The sequence below is a fragment of the Ostrea edulis genome, chromosome 6 (genome assembly GCF_947568905.1).
Source record: "Ostrea edulis chromosome 6, xbOstEdul1.1, whole genome shotgun sequence".
NCBI lineage: Eukaryota > Metazoa > Mollusca > Bivalvia > Ostreida > Ostreidae > Ostrea > Ostrea edulis.
Genome location: NC_079169.1, coordinates 10,289,689 through 10,310,991, shown reverse-complemented (window position 1 = coordinate 10,310,991; position 21,303 = coordinate 10,289,689). Strand labels below are relative to the sequence as shown.

The following is a 21,303-nucleotide window of genomic DNA, read 5'->3' as shown; positions in this document are numbered from 1 at the left end:
ATACAAATTAGCAGCGGTCTATATCAGAGACCTCGTCACTGTGTACGAACCAAGTCGATACACACTAGAAAAACCCCGCGCCCGAACAAAGACAGGGTAATCGGCGATTTGAGGTAGCAGCCGCCATACTCTTCAAAAGTTTAGTAATGTACTTTCGCTTATATGATGCTGTTAAAAGTTTTGAGGAAACCCTCAAAATGTATCTTTTATAGGAAAGCTTATAATAATGTATATGCAAGGTGAAGATAACGAACAGTGATCAATCTCATAACTCCTATAAGCAATACAAAATAGATAGCTGGGTAAACACGGACCCCTGGACACACCAGAGGTGGGATCAGGTGCCTAGGAGGAGTAAGCATCCCCTGTTGACCGGTCACACCCGCCGTGAGCCCCATAACCTGATCAGGTAAACGGAGTTATCCGCAGTCAAAATCAGTGTGCCAAGAACGGCTTAACAATCGGTATGAAACACGTCAGACAGCACTTGACCCAATGCGAGGTTGTATTGACGAACTAGATCGTTATAACGACCATAGAATTTGCGAAATGCTGACTTCAATCGAGACTGTTGAAATCCCTGTACCATCAACTATATCATTCTTAAAAGTTATGGTTGTTGGTGATATTATCTTATCACATGAACTCAAAAATATTTTCGCATATTTACCGTCGTAAAATGGCTGAAATATTGCAAAACGGCATAAAATCATAAACAATCAATCAATCCAATATTTCAATTATTTCCTCACTCTGATACGACATGTTCTTGTTATGTTAATCATCCGTCTTGTTTTCTCCTTTACTTTTTTATACATGTCCTAGAGATGACCCATCAATTATGGTTATATATCATGTAAAGAGCTTATAGTAGTTGTAAAATGAACTATATACAATTGTAAATGATAAATGAAATAAGACTTGAACATAACGCATAAGACTCGAGTTAGCAAATAAACCTGAGAAAAATAGCACAAGTTCGCAACAAGACGGATTATTATGGTTGGACTTACAACGAATAGTTTATTACTTGGATTTTATCCACGATGTATAATATTCTAAATCAGAGGGTACCACATGTTCGAAAATTCATAAAAACATATTAAACAGTAAAACTTTTCATATTTAAAATATCTAGCCTATAAAATTCATATCACTGCTGGCATTATGTCGAGGTAACGAAGGTCGGAAACCGTAACCAAGACCAAACTTATCTGACATTTCACATATGTTTAATTCTCTGTAAGAATGAGGTGTTCTTGTATTATTATATTTTCCTTTATCCTAGTGGTTTCTTCACAGCCGGAAAGTAAGGAAATTTCACTTTTTAAAGGTAGCATGAATTGTCTCAAACATTGTATCTTTTCATTTTCTTCTCTCTATTTATTTTTAGGCTGTCATGTGGGCTGGATGCGCTTGCAGGACAAATGTTATTTTTTCAGTCACACCACAGCCAGCTGGTTCGATGCCGGTGTAAGTATTGCATTCAGTGATCTACAACTCTCAGTATCACCACAATCATCGTTGTAGAATATTATACACTTACTGCATGACTTCTTAGTGAACAGTAATATTGTTGTGCCGAAGTTAGCAGAGAAAACCAGGGAAACTGTTGCAGAAGGCCGAGGGCAATCTAGTTTCCCAGGTCTTCTACCCAACCGAGAGAAGCTAAGAATCCATGAAGTAAGTGTTGTGATCCTAACCTTCTATTCAATGCAACTAATATCCAGTGTTTCTTTTCTTTTTTTTAATATCTGTAACAATATTAACACCATTTTGTCACGTATTATTCAAAAGATCCAGCCAATCGTTCTCGGTAACTAGCCATATCAAAAGTAGGTCTGTCGTTTGATAAACAACATTTAGATCACATGAACGCTTATACACAGTCCGAGAAACAATGCGACTGCTAAATATTATATAGATATTATATGAAAAATCATAATTAAACCTAGGGAAACAGAGATAATCTTTATTTATAGAGTAGGTTAGGTAATGAAATAACAGTTAGAAATGACTTTAATTTATAGAGTAGGTTAGGTAATGAAATAACAGTTAGAAATTACTTTAATTTATAGTGTAGGTTAGGTAATGAAATAATAGTTGGTATAATGTCTTGACCAATTCCCTTGCTCTTTTTCTCCGCGTTAAGGACGAATTAAGGACTGCTAGAGCGAACTAGCGAAACTGCGGGGCTACGGAGCGATTTTGCGAGGTTGAAAGAGTGAAAACGCGGATGTGACGTAACATATGTGAACTAATTTCGCTTTAGCACTCAGACTCGCCTTCGCAACTTTGGTTTACACTCCTTCGAAGTTGTTGGGATGCATACCTGAAACCAGAATCTCTAAAACGGCGAATCCTAGATGTGAAGAAACAAATTCAATTAAAATCAACCATTTTCACTCTCCAGTCTACTTTCATTTTCTACCACAGATAGCAGAGAGATAAGGTGACGTCAGCTGTATACTAAGAATTAACACAAGGTACTTGCATGTAACTTGAAATTACTCAGAACAAAGCCCCCCCCCCCCCCCGAGAATTCCGGTATTTTTACTTCCAAGGAATATGTTATGTAAATGTATTTACTACCGTTCTATTCTACGATAATTTATCTACAAAACCACCATGCATGTTATATCTGCATTGATTACCTTTAGTCTCCCAAAACAGCGACATGATATTGCTGAATTTGTTCTATAGCTTGATTTTTCGAATATAAAACTTGAGCTATATCTTTTTTTTTATCCAAAACAGTCTTTGGGCAGGAAGGGATCTTTATCGTACCACACCTACAGTGAAACGGGACTTCGGTTTTTGCGTTCTCAACCGAAGGACCGCCCTATTTAGTCGTCTCTTGCAACAGGATATTTTTAAACATTGTCAATAGATTTGCATCTGTAAAACAAGTGAGGTTGAAACAGAGAACAGAACCATGGATAAATCATGAAATCTTAGATCCTACAGATGAAAGACATAAGCTTTTGAATATTTTTAGAAAAAGTAAAAAGGATGAAGATCAGAAAAAAATTTACGAGTTAGAAATTTATTTCAAAGAAAGATTTAAAAAAGCAAGATCAGAATAGGTATCTGATAAACTTGAAGAAAATAAGGATAATCCTAAAAAAAACTTTGGGAACAGTTGAAAGATTTGGGTTATAGAAACCAAAAGAAAGAAGAAAAAAATGTTTTGAATATTAAGGATGATGTTTGCCATGATGATTAGGAAATCGCTAATCATTTTTACTACAGTTACATCAAAACTTGTGGGAGCCCTGCCCACTACAAAGGGTACATTTAATGTCATGTCAAATTGTGTAAAGAAGTTTTTATTCAGATAGAAATTTTCACAACAATACCCTTATTCCAGGTTCAGTGTCTGAAACTTTTGTATTTGAAGAACTTCTTGGTCTCAGCACAGCAAAAAGCACTGGTCTTGATGATATGTCAGCAAAATTTTAAAACTAGGTGCAAGTGTACTAAAAACTCCTATAACTTTAATCATCAATCACTCAATTAATTCTGGAAGAGTACCAGAAAGTATGAAGCAGACTAGGGTAAAGCCCTTATTCAAAAAGGGTAGTCCATTACAAGTGGGAAACTATAGACCAGTTAGTATCTTAAGTGTGGCGTCAAATATATTACAGAAGAGTGTTTATTGTCAACTTAAGGATTTTTTTTTTTTTACATAATAATAACATGTTATATAAGCTTCAGTTCGGGTTTCGAAGTAAATTTTCAACTGATACATGTTTAATTCATCAATTAGATCATATAAGGGACAACAACTCTTAAAGGATTATTTACAGGAATGGTTATGTTAGACATACAAAAAGCCTTTGACACGGTGGACCATGAAATCTTAGGTAATAAATTAGAAATTATGGGAATAGACAACCAACGGTTTAAATCTTATTTAACCGGCAGATCTCAAGTGGTAGGGTGTGGAGGTGTTCTTTCAAAGACAGAGGTTATTACTTGTGGTGTACCTCAAGGAAGCATATTGGGTCCTTTGTTGTTTTTTATGTTATGTAAACGATATGTGTATCAGTATAGATGCAGACTGTAACCTTATCCTATATGCAGATGACAGTGTAATTTTGTGCTCACACAGAGACCCAAATGCGATCTCTGATAAACTTGGTAAAGTGTTAGAGAGATGTTCCGAGTGGCTTATAGATAACAAGTTATCTCTCCATCTTGGAAAAACAGAGGCTATTCTTTTTGGCCCTTTATAATCGCAAGCTAAAATATGAAGATCAGATTGAGGTTAAATGTCACGGTCATGTTATTAAATCTAGTGAGTTCGTCAAATATCTGGAAATAACAATTAATAAAGTTTTAAAATGTCATCTCATAGTGGATAAGATTGTGTCCAAGGTCAACTCCAGACTTAAGTTTCTTTATAGAAATGGAAAGTGGTTGAATAAAAGGTCATGGTTAACATTATCTTCTGCACTTGTTCAGTGCTACTTTGACTATTGCTCTTCTGCATGGTATAAAAGCTTATCTAAATCCTTGAAGAAAAAGCTACAAGTTCTTCAAAACAAAATAATAAGATTAATCTTAAATCTGAACCCCAGAACTAGTATAAATTGTGATATTTTAGATTCAATAAACACACTCTGTGTAGCAGATCGTATTAAACAATTAAGACTCAACCATGTCTTTAACATCAACCATGGTCTTACACCAAATTATTTACATGTACATGAGAAATTGGACAGAAATGGTAATGCTACTAGAAGAGCCTCCAATTTTAATTATCATATTCCTAGGGTTAGGGCCTACAATAGTTCATTTTATTATTATGCCATTTTAAACTGGATTTATCTTCCTTTGGAAGTAAAACCTTTAGCTAATAGAACTAGATTTAAATCTGCTGTCAAGTTGCATCTTGCAGAAGAAGCTCGTAGGAGGGAAGAAAGCATTTATATATAATGCTTTTTATGATGTATAATGATATATTTTAAAAAATATTTTGTATCAATATATAATCAAAAATGTACATAATTTTACTTAATTTGGGTTAGGCAAATCATCTAATGCTCAATCGTATTTTTGTCTATGCTGTCTTAGTCATACGTAATCTATAATTAACTTATAACATCTTAAGACCCCATTGAAAATAAGCAAGAATTATAAATTGCTTTCATGGGTTATCCTAGGCAAAGATTTATTTAGAGTATATAATTTATATTGTCTGTGATAAGACCTGGTACTGTGATAATCATGTACTTTGATAATGATGTTGGTGGCTATAGCTGTGATAATATCTGGAGTGCTAATGCGTGCATATGATCGCAATGTACCAAAAATTCATTTGTGATCCATAATTGACATTATTGATGTATTTTACAATGTATATTTGTAAATTATCTGATGCTTTGTCTGAATAAACATAATAAAATAAAAATAATGATAATAACAGGCAAGGGGGTAATAAGGACCTATTCTAACCCGTACCGCCACGGTATTGAGGAATTCTAATTAATATATATATACATTGTATATATATATATATATATATATATATATATATATAACCAATTGCTTTGTACAACCTATTTATCAGTTTCCGTAATTCTATGTTTTTTACACGTCTACCCTAGACATGATCAGTACGGGGAAGTCTGATGTTGAATCGATATCCTAGGCTGCTTATTCTTTGTTTTTGTTTTGCGTTGGTCCACATTGTTTACTAATTCAAACTTGTTATTTATATTATTTTTCTTTCAAATTTTTATTCATTTCTTATTTTATATTTTATTTTTAGAGTGTTCATTCATATACATATATTATTTTTATTATTAGTTTTTTTTTTGCTATTATCTTTTATAAATTATTTATTCTTAATGTATAGTTAAAATAGTCTTTAGATTAAAATAATCTTTCTGGGTACGGGTTGGCTTTACTTTTTGTCAACGTAATATGGTTAATCGTTCCACTTGAAATTAATTAAGTCTATTTTTATTACTTTTGGATCAGCTCTTTGGACGAATAAGGCATGTCCTAATTCGCTCCGCTTTTAACATTGATTGGCAAGCCTAAAAAGAAAACAAAAAATGTAGTCTGCGTTGTAAATACGTTTGTAGATTGGTGTAGTTGTAGTGCTAGATGTATCTATATGTAGGTTTTGTTATTCTCTGTTGATATTGGGCACATTATGTAATTGCTTTCGTTTTTCCTGAAGAAGAGACGGGTCATCCCGAAAATTTGACAATCTTGTTGTTCGTATCGTTGTTTATTTTAGTGCTTTGTACAATTTTTTGTATTTGACCTAGCATCGATGTTGTGGATCCGACACTTTTAGGTACCGGGTGTTGTTAGAACTTAGTGCTTTATATATATAGCCGCAAATAAAAGTTGGTTTATAATATATATATATATTCCTATGTGTGTAAGGTGTTCGTTTATCGAAGTAATACTTTGTTGTCTTTTTTTTTATAGGATGCATGTGCACAGTTCCGTTCTAAACTAGCAGAACCCAGAACAGTTACGGAGTCTAACTTTCTTAAGAGTCACTGCCAGGCTTTAAGTAATTACACATCAAACCTATTTCTATATCATTCTGAAATTAGAAACGTATCGAAAATTTGGTGATTAAATTATTCAGTAGAAAAGCCAAACGATGCTGACTTCCGTCCTGGGGGGATGGGGAGATGCATGCGTCCACATATGCGAGACATCTTCAAGGCACACGCGAATAGTCTTTTTTATCATATTAACATTTTATTGATGAAAAACATTTACAGAGAAAACCTTGAGATTTCTTAAGTTTTCCTATTTAAACAGATGTAAACATGTGGATTGGAATATCGGACATTATTGAAGAAGATCGGTGGGAGTTTTCTTCTACACAAGACGTCGTTAAAAACACCGAATTCGGTCCTGGGGAACCTAATGCTCACACCGATCAGAACTGTGTGGCTCTCTGGAAAGATTTCCATGGACTATGGGCGGATCATACGTGTACAGAACGTCTGAATTTCATCTGTGAAGCGGATGCTGCGTAAGATGGATATGTATTTTATATAAACAGTGAAAACAACAACGAGATTAGTAAATTAGCATTATGACATCACAATCAAATGTCATCATACTTAAACTGTATCTCGTGATCAGAGTCCAGAACTTTGTTAGAATTGTGAAATTTTTGAAAACAAACTTATTTTAATTTTAAAGATAAATCATGTTTTTGTAATGAAAGCCACTCATGTCAACGATATAACGATTCAAATATAACAATTGAAAAACGTGATCATTAAATCGTTACCCCATTCTCCCCTTTTTCTTTAGAATTAACATTTTTTTTATGACCAAACATTCTTTTCCATTATTTGCAGAGGTGGAAACACAGAAATTATCGGATGAAGTGTTTGTTATCATCATGCTTCTGTGATAATAATAAACTTTATCGCTTTATTGTGTTTTACCATCAATCAACATTTTACATGTTACTTCAGGCTATGGTGTTCTTTTTTCGGTTTTGTCTTTATTATTTCATATTTGATTTTAAAACAACAAAGAACATTTGCATTTCCTTTATTTTTACTGAGAGCCATTTTCTCATGAATGCATCGCAGTTCTAAACAATGCACATATGAATACAGATAAATATAGTACGTCTATTTGAAAGACTTGGAATTCCGAGAGAAACGAAAGTAGAATGTATATATGAACTTCTTGAAGTATGGCGGCATGAAGAGTCGTAGCTCATTACCTCATGTATGTTCAAAAGAAAGTGTTTTCATACGAATTATTAGTCTTATTTATAAATACAACCTGTAATTATGTAAAATGCTCTCTGACGTGTTTCATACCAATTGTTAGGCCCTTCTTTACATATTTACCGTATAAGCATTTGGAATTTTTGGCGAAACAAAAATTTAGCAATTTTCCCATTAAAATGGGTATATTTATTTAGCGATAGCTAATTTTAGCAACAGGTATCGAATAAATTGTTTGTGACATTCAAGTTTAGCGATCTCACCATTCTCGATAATAATGCCAAAATTAAATTCTCGCTAAAATTCGGATTATACGGTATTCATTTTAACTAAGGATTGCTCCGTTTACCTGATCAGGAGACAGCTAGGGCCCACGGCAGGTATGGCCGGTCAACAAGGGATGCTTACTCCTCCTTGGCGTCTGATCACCCGTTGTCAAGTAATCTTACCCGTTGCTAGATACTATGACCGCATGGTCTCTGTTCTCAGAGGGTAACAATATGTTTTCCAAATGTTTCTCGACCAATCAGATTCGACTAAATTACATGAAATTATAATAATATAAAAATTATCACATTCGACAAATTTATGCGCTTACAGTTCGCCGTAGATTGTTAGACAACGTCGATTGAGCGTATGTAATAACAGCGAATACCAGCATTGATATACAAAACATCGCATGATAGTGATTGATCAAACGTTAACAGACTTCAAGTTTTTCTGCTTTGTTTATTTCATATAACATTCAGTATAATGAAACAAATATTGCATGTACATGTAGTTGAAAATTTTCACCCCTCGAGAAACCATCATCAACCTCGGCTATGCCTCAATACCTTCTCAATAGTGAAATTATGTAATTTATCCATTGGATAAAAATGATATTTTCACAGCTGTTATGAAAAAAGTGGTATTTTCACAGTATGAAGGTAAAGACAGGAAATAATAAATTGCCGGAATATTCATTATTCAGTCGCTATATATATATATATATATATATATATATATATATATATATATATACGCACACACACACACACACACACACACACACACACACACACACACACATAAAATAAAAAAATAAAATCCAATGCTCAAACTTTTATCTATAGCGCTTTCGCCCTGCGGGCTCGTCAGTAGATTTTTAAAAATCTACTGATGAGCCCGCAGGGCGAAAGCGCTATAGATAAAAGTTTGAGCATTGGATTTTATTTTTTTTACTTTATTCTACCCCGATGCCAAGAAAAAATAATTTATTGAATATATATATATATATATATATATATATATATGCGTGCGTGCTTGTGTGTTATAATTAAATTTTTCATGTTTCACTAATCAAATTAATATACAATTTTATTGTTTTGATGTCTTTATCATTTGGCTTATGGTACAATGAATGTGTGTAATGTCAACAATGAGACGGCTAAAAGAAATAAAAGAAAATACGACATAATGTAATAAACAGAAAATTCAATGGTTCGTTCTTGGCTATAATGATAATGGTATTTTTGAAACGTAAATATTTTCTTGTAAAGTAAGGGAGTGGGGTGACTGGGTGAGGGTTATATACAATGTCCACAGGCACCCGTGGCATGTATAAAGAAAACATTAGTAATATTCAAGTGTAAAGAGTTAATCTATGTTATGCATTGCGTCTGTTTGAGCCCGAAGTAGATAACGTCCGCGCACGATTCACACACAGCTTATCTTTCAGATAGTGAAAGACAGAATGTTTCGGAAATATTTAGTCATCTGTGTTTTCATTCTTGTACCGAGTGTTAATTGTAAGTATGTTTTTGATGAAATTATGTTAGTCTTAAATTCAATATGATTGTGTTGAATGAAGTATTCACGTTCGACGCAACCCACGTCTTTATCAAGAGATGTAATACATAACCAAATATCTCATACAACACACTACGAAAAAAAGACAAATATTAATACTCTACATTGTCAACAAAAAGACACACTGATCGACTGAATTAAGGAATAAACAATCAGTAACTGTGAAGACCAAATATTTTAGTTAAATTTTTATTACATAATTTTTTTTAATGAAACAAATATATATTTTCTCAAAGTAAATACACCTCGTAGGGATGCAGTTTAGAATAGGCCCTCAGTATCCTTACTTGTTCTAGGGGGCGGTCCTTTAGGTCCTCGGTATCCCCTTACGCGTCGTGAGAGGCGACTGAATGAGGCGGTCCTTCGGATGAGACGGGGAACACCGAGGTCCCGTGTCATAGCAGGTGTGGCACGATAAAGACCTCTCCCTGCTCAAAGGCTGTGAGCGCCGAACATAGGTATAAATTTCTCCATATGAGTGTAGTATTCTCGAGCGGGAGGTAAAACCAATATTATAGCGCCGTCTAGCATAATGCAATCAATCAAACAATCCCGATAATGCTGGTGGGACTTTTCCTACACTATACGAATCTTAACAGAACGGTTTAATAAATGCTGTTTGTAACTGTTGATTTGTCCAATGCGTTTTTATTTGAAAATTCAAAATGAAATTAAGCAGCACTGCCTCTGAACGTGATTTACGAAAAGGGCAAAGTAAATGCTATGCAACCTAAATCTACGTCTGCTGATACAGGCATTGAAGACGTAATGGAAGCACCCTCAAACACCCCATCTCAAGCAGCTCGGAAATCACAAATGAAGGCGTCTCTGACAAAATATCAGAGAATTTCAAAATACCAGCGCCTAAGTCAATTCAGACATGCTGTCTAGACATTGCATATCACAAGTCAAACGTTGATGACAAACAAAAAGTATTCCTATTGAAAAATTAATGGTACCCCACATCGTTTGTTTTCCCTCTTACTGAAATACGTGGCAAGAAAAGGGGCTTCAACCGATCATGACTAGAAAAATACCATTGGCTTAGATATTCAGAGTCGGAGAATGAGGTGTATTGTTTGATTTTATGTTGAGAATAGAAAAAGAAAAGAAGAAAAAAAATTGTTTAAAACATCAAAGCTGGCTGTGATTCTATGATTTATACAACTTGTGCTGTACATTGGCAATATGAGCATGCAGGTAAAAACTATCAACAGCATGAAAAAATCTTATCACCGTAAACGTAAAATGTCCTCAGCTACCGCCCCCAGACCCCCTGCTTACAAATATTTCAAACCTAGCTACACCACTGGACTACTGGTCATGTGATATTCACATTCCACGTAATGAGGGTCAATATCGGACAGGGGATATTGCACTTGAGCGTGTTGTATATTTCCGATACGGAATTAACTGCTTAGTATTAACGAATCCTTTTACTTTGTCTGCCCCTACTCAATATAACATCATTTAAAGGGACTGGGAAACGTTTTTTGTTTCGATATTTCATGTTAAACATTAAAGTTATAATCCATTTAAAGCTGACAACTAAGACTTTGGACCTTCTTAATGCAAGAAGAAGGGGGTGCCTGTAAAGTGCGATACGAAACGAAATCTACCGAAACGAAACACGTAAGACATTAGATTTTGATAATTAAAAGTGAAAACGAAATTTGGGGGAACATTGTGAATCAGTCCGTCACTATGTACCTGCAGTGATTATTCCCATGGACGACTTCTAGCACGACGAAACAATAGAATTACATAATAACATTTATTCATTCATTCTTTATTTCCTCATTTCGAGATTATTGAACAAATTATACAAAATCATACAGAATTAGAAATAAATGAAAAAAAAAAATGGAATATGTAACTAAGTAAAGAGTCCATACATTCAATAAGAAGGGCACTAGACATGAGCTGGCAATTAGTTGCCCCCACCCTCCCCACTGACATATGTTGATGCATGACGCGGTAGTTGAATGGGCAGAAACATCACGTAAAAGTTGTTAGTTTCTAAATTTGAGAACTTCAACATCATACGCTTCTATCTTTGTTCTTGGAGAGCGATCGAACAGGAAAATATAAAGATCCTCATCGGTTCAGCAACAGTTCGATGCAGAAATTTTTATCTGTGTCATTCCACCATTTCTTACACAAGAACAGGCAACATGAACGAACAGGTTTCGCCACAGAGGCAACAGATATCCATGAAGTTCTGCGGACGATCAGAGAGAAGATTGCATATGAAATAGCACAAGCGGATTTTATGATAGTTCGTAGTAGTTTTTAGTAGTTTTCCAGAAGGAAGATGGATCGTTCTCACTGAAGATTGCAAGAAATCTTGAGAAATATGTGACATTCACAATACGACAACGTCTAAGATATTTGTGTTTTATATTGGTTATGGATCTCACAATGTTCCTCCGAGATGATTTGGGAGGGAAGAAGCCGTCGGCTACCCATTCGTACAGGAATTCTAGTAAATCATATGCACACAGTAAGTTCAGGATATATATATGGATCAGATCCTCGCTGATACTCGTAGTTGCCTAGATTTACAAAAAGAAAAAAGAAAGTAAACGGACCGAAAAAACATTCATATGACACAGTCGCCCAAAGAACAGGAGTTTTGTTACGTCTATTTTAACATTGAAGGTTGGACGTTGAAAAGTCTTTCGCAGATATCGGATCTCATATGACGTGGAAGATTCTTTGTGGATTTATATATGGAATGTTGAAAGACATGAAGTCGTTGGGAATCTGTTGCTGACAAATTATTCCAAAGTTCACAGCCGTACGATACGGAAGGTAAGACGACGGATTTATAAATATGTATATATAGGTTAATAAATCACGGTAGGCGGATTTATAAATATGTATATATAGGTTAATAAATCACGGTAGGCGGATTTATAAATATGTATATATAGGTTAATAAATCACGGTAGGCGGATTCAATATCTGTAAGAGCATAAAAGGAATTTCTTCCCTTTTTGCAGGCAGTATTTATCCGGTCTGATAAAGAACAATTTTTGTTGACAATAATACCTAGATGATTACAGGAGTCCATACAGGGAACTGGATCGTCACCTAAAGTCCAGATTTGGTTCTGATTAACTTTATTGCCCTTTGATCGGAAACGAAGAGTACAGGATTTGAACGCGTTGAACTTCAACCGCCATTTCTCGAGTATTCATATGCAATATTTAACATACTTTGTAGAGAGTCGGGCGATAACCCTATACATGAGATGTCATCTGCCAGTGAGGGACAAGTGTTTGCAACATTGAGTAATGTAGTGCATGTTGAAGATTGTATTAATTAATTCATTAATAAATACTGAATATAAAAACGTAGACAATACACCACCTTGTCTAACACCTTGTTGAACAGAAAACCAACTTAACTGTGTTTGGTTAACAACATTAGCACTAGACGTTTTGTCATGACAATCTTTGATAATAGACCAGAGTTTACATGTTACACCCAAATTGTACAATTTGTATAAAAGACCAAGCCTCCAAACAGTATCGAAGGCTTTAGAACTATCCAGAAAGCTTACATGAACATTACTTCCATTTTCTCAATAATTGTTTCTTGTAGATTAAATGGAGCAGTTCATTAACCTAATTTTTCTTGAAACCCCTGTTGTTGTTTGTTTGGAAAAGAATGATCATCAAGAATATATTTCTTAATTCTATTATTCAAAACACTTTTAAAAAATAAAAAATCTTAAGGAGGTGTGGGAATGAGGCAACTGGTCTGTAGCTATTGGTAGACTTATTATTGTTTATCTCCTCCTTTGTACAGGGGAACTATATAGGTCCTTGTTTCCAGGCTTGAGGCATATTTCCATGTAATATAACACCGTTAAAGTAGGGGGTCTAGCAGCGTGACGTCATGTCCGGATCGAACTCCGGTATTGGTTCACGTATCGAAATACCATTTGTCCACCAAAATGGTATGTTCGTAAGTTATCTGGTCCGGGCCTGAAGCTTTTCTTCTCTTATGAATTTGTTGACACATGGTGATATTTCTTCGAAGGTAATAGAGCCTCCAGGAATATCCCCAGACATTCTTTGAACATTCTTCCTATATCTGAAATTCCCAAATGCACAAAGTTGGCATGGGTTTCCCCATGACGGAAAAACCACCCTGCCTTGATATTGAAGTCCTCTCATTTGATATCACAGAGTCAAAATAATTAAATAAAAAAAGCAGGAAAATATGCAGTTCCATTGAGAACTTATGAAAAATTGAACCATACTTAGGGAACTTGAAAATTTTGGTGAAAATGGCGTCGATTCGAATGCAAGCGCAATGACATGTATTTCGCCATTTTGAATCTCGTCTACATAAATGCACGTCATTCTGAGATGCTGCAAAAAATCCGTAAAAGCATGTAAACTATATTTTCTCAGTCATATACTGTAATCATTACTTGATTATTTGATGAGATAATTCTTAAAAGAAACATTCCTCCACCCCAGAGTTAAAAGCCTTGGAGTTAAAATGCAAAACATAATATACATTTAAAAAAGCATACCTATATTACCACTAGAGCTCATTAACCCCATAGAAAAAAAATAAATTGCATTAAACCTCAATAAATTTATTCGTTTTGGAAATTATAAATGATTATCAACTACAGGTTGTAGTATTGGATTTGTTCAGTACCTCGACAAGTGCTACTTCTTCAGTCACACGACTGCATCGTGGGCCCAGGCGGGGGTATGTATTTATCATTTTCAAATTTTGCAATTATATATATATATATATATATATATATATATATATATATATATATATATTATCACTAAAAATGACCAACGACACGATCAACAGTGAATTGTCAAATTTTCAGGACAACCTGTCCCTTCTTCAGGACAATAAAATATTTACATAAAAAAGAAAACTAAATAGAAAAGGAAACTAAATCTACAACTACACTACAAAAGCTGATAACAAAGCGTCGACATATTGAATATTACATATTTCGTCCCGAACATTTGACTATTCACCGTTGTTCATGTTGCTGGTCGTTTTTAGTGCGTTTTATATCGTTATATATATATATATATATATATATATATATATATATATATATATATATATATATATATATGTGTGTGTGTGTGTGTGTGTGTGTGTGTGTGTGTGTGTGTGTGTGTGCAAGGTGAAGATAACGAACAGTGATCAATCTCATAACTCCTATAAGCAATACAAAATAGATAGTTGGGCAAACACGGACCCCTGGACACACCAGAGGTGGGATCAGGTGCCTAGGAGGAGTAAGCATCCCCTGTTGACCGGTCACACCCGCCGTGAGCCCCATATCCTGATCAGGTAAACGGAGTTATCCGCAGTCAAATCAGTGTGCCAAGAACGGCTTAACAGTCGGTATGAAACACGTCAGACAGCATTTGACCCAATGCGAGGTTGTATTGACGAACTAGATCGCTGTGAATTCATTTTTCGGTTTTAATTTTTAAAGTATTTTCTGATATATCGTGATATATCAATTATTCTTCAATAATATTAAATATCATTTATTGTCTGATTATGTCTACCATGTCTGGCGAAAGTCTACATAATTTTAATGATCCTCGTATATATAGTATGTACTGGTTATTAGTCACCTTGTGACCGATCAACAAGGAATGTTTACTCCTCCTAGGCATGTTTACATCTGATCCCACATCTGGTGTGTCCAGGGGTCCGTGTTTGCCCAACTGTCTATTTTGTATTGCTAATAGGAGTTATGAGATTGATCACTGTTTGTTATCTTCACCTTTCATTGACGTCCATTGGAATATATAGTCGCCGATGTAACACTAACTAGTGGCCCCGTTGAAAAACGACCCTAGGGGTTTCTATATTCGTATTCAAAGTGTAAGGTTAAGGCATTGATTAGTATAAGATCACGTTATTGAATATAATTAGTGTAAGCTCTCGGTATTGAATATGATTAGTGTAAGCTCTCGGTATTGAATATAATTAGTGTAAGCTCACGGTATTGAATATAATTAGTGTAAGCTCTCGGTATTGAATATAATTAGTGTAAGCTCACGGTATTGAATATAATTAGTGTAAGCTCACGGTATTGAATATAATTAGTGTAAGCTCTCGGTATTGAATATAAGTGTAAGCTCGCAGTTTCAAATATAATTTGTGTAAGGTCACGGTATTGAATAGAATTTGTGTAAGCTCGCGGTATTGAATATGATTAGTGTAAGCTCATGATATTGAATATAATGTGTGTAAGCTCGCGGTATTGAATATAATAAGTGTATTCTCGCGGTATTGAATATGATTTGTGTAAGATTGCGGTATTGAATATGATTAGTGTAATCTTGCCATATTGAATATAATGAGTGTAAGCTGGCGGTATTGAATATAATTAGCATAAGCTCGTGGTATTGAATATAATTTATGTAAGCTTGCAGTATTGAATATAACTAGTGTACGTACATGGTATTGAATATAATTTGTGTAAGCTCACGGTATTGAATATAATTGGTGTAAACTCATGGTATTGAATATAATTAGTGTAAGCTCACGGTATTGAATATAATTTGTGTAAGCTCGCAATATTGAATATGATTAGTGTAAGCTCGTTGTATTGAATATAATTAGTGTAAGCTCGTGGTAATAAATATAATTAGTGTAAGCTTGCTGTATTGAATATAACCTTTGTAAGCTCGCAATATTGAATATAATTAGTGTAAGCTCGTGGTTTTGAATATGATTAGTGTAAGCTTGTGGTATTGAATATAATTTGTGTAAGCTCGCGGTATTGGACAGAATGAATGTTAGGTAACTGTACTGGATCCATTCAGGAAAGGATATAATAATGTTTAAGTTCCCAAGTGTCATTTGATTAAAACATAATTGTTGTGTACTACTTGCACTCAATTGACACCTGTGACCTAGATTGTTCTAGATCTCGATGTTTACTTCTTGTTGTGTACTACTTGCACTCAATTGATACATGTGACCTAGATTGATCTAGAGCTTGATGTTTACTTTAGTAGAAAATTAACGTAATGGTTGCATCATTGTCTTTCAAGATTGTACTAGAAAATTCATTCTTATCATAAATACATTGTGAATTTTTATTATAAAAGAGCTTTGGTTTAGACAAGCTGTTTTGATTTTTATAATACTGGGAACTAGGATGTTTGAATTAACTATTTTGTGTGTGTACATATAGTTCGGCACGGATTTTTATATTTATTGTTCAATGCAACTACCGTAATTCAGTATTTTGCTATTGTTACAATTTTCTTTGAATTATCAATTGTAAACAAATATCATAAATTGATAAATTGACAGGCTTTTACAGAAACTTTGGTCCAAATTTTTCTATAAAGTTGGTCCACTTAAACACTTATTGCAAAAGAGGGCTAATTTTTTATGGGCAAATGACTGCGACGATTCATTTTGTTAAATTAAATCTGTTCTCAAGAGTAGTCTAGTTCCTTCACCTCCAGGTTTTTTAAAGCAATTTAAGCTTACTGTAGATGATAATGATGTAGGAATCGGTACTGCTTTATATTAAGAACACAGTGACAATGTTGTGAATTTTTATGATAAAAAAAGCTCTGGTTTAGACAAGCTCTTTTTGGATTTTTATTATACTGGGAAATAGGATTTTGGAATTAAGTATTTTGTGCGTGTAGATTCAGTTCGGCACGGATTTTGATATTTATTGTTACAATTTCCTTTGAATTATTAATTGTAAATAAATATAATTAATTGTTTAATTGCCTTTTGTTATTAAATTCTGCTGCGCTGTAAGGGTTTGTTCTGATCCATAGCAATAATGCATTTATATTTGTACCAATATAGGCTACATGTCAACAGTTTCATACAAAGTTAGCCGAGCCGAGGACGGATGGAGAATTGAACTTTCTTACAAGCCACAGTCAAAGCACAGGTTGGAACTCTGTTTCTTTGAACTATATCTCAAACTTTGATGTTCAGTATATTCAATAAACACAAAATGAAGATCTTGAACACAAGGACTTCATGGTTCACATTATTCACTGAATCGAGTCTTCCCCAGTTTGTAAAGACCTGCACACCTGGTCAAGCCCTAAATCTATTTCATCATAATTTCAATCGATAAAAAGGGTGATTTCGTATTGTTTCGAATGGGATTATTTGAAGATTTCTTTTTTCTTTAAGATGATGAAGAACGTTAGGATTGAAAATGAAAGTATTTTTTATTTACATTTTATAGAAAGACAAGTCTGGCATGCCCTGCAATAGTGTTTGCATTACTATCTATTTTAAAGCATTAAAAGATTCATTCTTAAACCTATTTTGTTTGGGCAATGTTTCAGTGTGATTTTGATAATCTATAAGGTACATCATCGGACTGCTTGTCGCTTGTTGTCTCGTATTGATGCTACGACAAACATTTTCATGCATAACACCCCGGTATGATACTCACAAGTTGTAGAGGGCACTGGGGTAGACCATTATAGAAGACACCCGTCAATTAAACTCAGACGGAACCTTAATGACCAATAGAATCGGGGAAAGATTCGAAATTCGAGGAAGTTTGAAATTTGTAGAAGTTAGGAGAAAAAACGTTTACCCATTATCGATGATAAAATACCCAATCTGATTGAAATCCAGCTGCCTTGGTTACTGTTTCAGAGATCTGTATTTAATCAGATAACATGCCCTATTGCTGAATGACCGGGAGAGATACAGAGAGAAGAGAAAGAGATATTTTAAAAAAAAAGAATTTAGCTTCGTTGATCACTAGAGTTTGTGGTTTGCCATGTAAACGTCAGTATTACTGTACTAAGTAATTGTTGTGATTTAGGTAAAAATTATTGGATCGGCATATCTGACATTCTGGAAGAACATCGATGGATATACTCATCAGACATGAGGGAGATCACGGTTAACAACTTCTCCCCAGGGGAACCCACAGCTTATACCAAAGAAAACTGTGTCGCTATGTACCAGACTGCACATGGGAAGTGGGTCGATGCAGCATGCACCTATACTGGTTTTTATTTTATATGTGAGGAAATCAGAGGGTGAGATATTTAAAGATCAGTTATCATATTCAAACATATATGAGCAATAATGTCCACTCTTTGATTTTTAATTAAATTCCTAAATAAATTTTATTCTCATTGGTTGATAATTAATACTTAAAACATTTCTTGCATGGTTTTTTTTTTGGTAATCCCTTGATTTGTTTATGACGTCATAAATCAAATAATTGCACTTGGATTTTGTCAATTCGATTTAAAACTGTTATTTTTTGACATATTTTAATATGATAAGTGTGAGCATATTCAAACAAAGCGATGAAATATTTGCAAATTGCATTGCATTTAGGATTATTTTTCAAATAATAATTCATCGAATTTTCGATGTACAAACAGTTCACATTTCTGGACGTTAAAAAATGTGGTGTATATTTATGACGTTATTATTGATATCAAAAGACAATCACGTTATCACTATAAGGATAGTTGAAGCTAACACTGAGATAAAAAATGGGAAGGGGGTAATATTACGATAAAACGTTTGATATTCTCGGCAAATTGTGACCTTATTGTCTTTTCTGTAGATAAAATCACTACCTTTGTTACCGAACATTTTTTCTTTTGAATTCTCTGCAGAGCCTCCAGTGTAGACGTTATCGGCTGAGGCGTCTGTTGCTGGTGTACTTCAGAGAAACTGTAATATTAGAGTTCAATGATTAAACTTTGTGTTTGCCTCTTGCTTTATCTTTTATCTTTCAGTGAATATGTATAATGTGAAAAACGTGTTTGGTTCCTTTATACATGAATAATTGACTTTTTAAAAAATGAGACCCACGGGTCTTGTCGGTCATCTAAGTAAAATCAAGAGGCCACATCGCTCACCTGCGTCACCTTGGCTTATACTTAAGGAATTTTCCTATATATTCGCATGTAAAACTTTGATCCCTATTGCGGCCCCAACCTACTCCCGGGGGCCATGATTTTTACAAAATTGAATCTGCACTATGTCATGAAGCTTTCATGTAAATATAAACTTTTCTGGCCAGTGATTTCTCAGAAGAAATTTTTTAATGATTTTTCCTATATATTTGTATGTAAAATTTTGATCCCTTACTGTGGTCCCATCTTACCGCCGGGGACCATGCTGTTTATAAACTTGAATCTACACTATGTCAGAAAGCTTTTGTGCAAATGTAAACTTCTTTAGCCCAATGGTTCTTTTAAAAGGAGAACATTTTTAAAGATTTTTTTTTATTTATTAGATATGTAAAACTTTGATCCCCTATTGTGAACCCACCCTAACCCCCAGGGTCACGAGTTTAAAACAAACTTGAATCTGCACTATGTCAGGAAGCTTTCATGTAAATCTCAGATTTTCTGGCTCATTGGTTATTTGAGAAGAAGATTTTTCAATATTTCCCCCACATATTTGTATGTAAAACTTTGATCCCCTATTGTCGCCTCATCTTACTCCCGGGTGTCATGATTTTGACAAAATTGAATCTGCATTGTGTCCGAAAGTTTTCATGTAAATTTCAGCTCTTCTGGCCCAGTGGTTCTTGAGAAGATTTTTAAATGACCCACCCTATTTTTGTGATTATCTCCCTGTTGATGGGGGCATTACCCTTCCTTTGAACAAACTTGAAAGCCCTTTACCCAAGAATGCTTTTGCCAAGTTTGTTTATGATTGGCTCAGTGGTTCTGGAGAAGAAGTCGAAAATGTAAAAAGTGTACAGACAGAAAGACAGTCAGACGGACAACAGGCGATCAAAAAAGTTCACTTGAGCTTTCAGCTCAGGTGAACTAAAAACAAATCACAAGCATCTATAAAAAGAATTCCTGTTCTGTTTATATCTAGGCTAACTTTTATTATTATACCTCAGTATGAAAATTCTATGCAACGCGTAATCTGATTGGTTTAGACAATCAAATTTTAGGGATGATAAAACTTATCGTTATACCTCTACTGTTATTGCACTATATAAAATGAATACCATAAAACTGTCTATTTCCCTGAAAATGCACTACTTCCCCCATCTGAGGACTACTCCCTGTAAAATCAGAGATACTACCGGGGACTACTCCCTCATAAATATTCATTAATATTTTAAAAAATCACGTTTTGCGGTGGGTGGATCGTTCCAAGAATCTCGAGTTTGTGACGTAATGATATTACGTCAGAACCAGCTGATATGACGAATGAAGGGAGATTTGATCTTCTTACTGAAGAACAACTACAGTTGATAATAGACAACAAAGCCAGCTTAAACACAAAAGCTGTTGTAAAAACTGCTGTAAATATACTAACAACTTATCTCACTGAAAGAAATTTAGGAAATATTGGCGAATAGGTGAAGATATGAATAAATCTGGTTTAATGAATACCTTTGAAATTGTTTATGTATAATAAAACAGTTATGGAATGAGTACTCGGGTAAATAGCAAACTTATGGTCCCCCTCGGTAGATAACTAGTTTCCTCGGCGGCTTTGCCGCCTCAGGAAATAGCTTCCTACCCCGGGGGATCATAAATTTGCTATTTCCCTCGTACCCATTCCATAACTGTATAATGTAAAACTTATACGGTACCAATTTTGATGCACCAGATGCGCATTTCGACAAATAATGTCTCTTCAGTGATGCTCAACCGAAATGTTTGAAATCCGAAATAACAATGAAGTTTTAGAGCTATTTTAGGGA

General features: G+C 34.4%; 2 protein-coding genes across 2 annotated transcripts; both read left to right on the top strand.

The window, feature by feature from the left end:
* The first annotated feature begins 1,162 nt into the window (after positions 1–1,162).
* On the top strand, positions 1,163–7,425 carry LOC125647793 (CD209 antigen-like protein 2). The gene is made up of 5 exons (XM_048874606.2): positions 1,163–1,309; positions 1,394–1,473; positions 6,451–6,538; positions 6,796–7,012; positions 7,347–7,425. The coding sequence occupies exons 1-5, from the start codon at positions 1,249–1,251 to the stop codon at positions 7,372–7,374; spliced, it is 474 nt and encodes a 157-aa protein (XP_048730563.1). The 5' UTR covers positions 1,163–1,248; the 3' UTR covers positions 7,375–7,425.
* A 1,821-nt stretch (positions 7,426–9,246) lies between these two features.
* On the top strand, positions 9,247–19,338 carry LOC125646736 (perlucin-like). Its single transcript, XM_056141516.1, has 5 exons — positions 9,247–9,520; positions 14,239–14,318; positions 17,439–17,526; positions 18,427–18,646; positions 19,241–19,338. The coding sequence occupies exons 1-5, from the start codon at positions 9,466–9,468 to the stop codon at positions 19,266–19,268; spliced, it is 471 nt and encodes a 156-aa protein (XP_055997491.1). The 5' UTR covers positions 9,247–9,465; the 3' UTR covers positions 19,269–19,338.
* Positions 19,339–21,303: the final 1,965 nt, after the last annotated feature.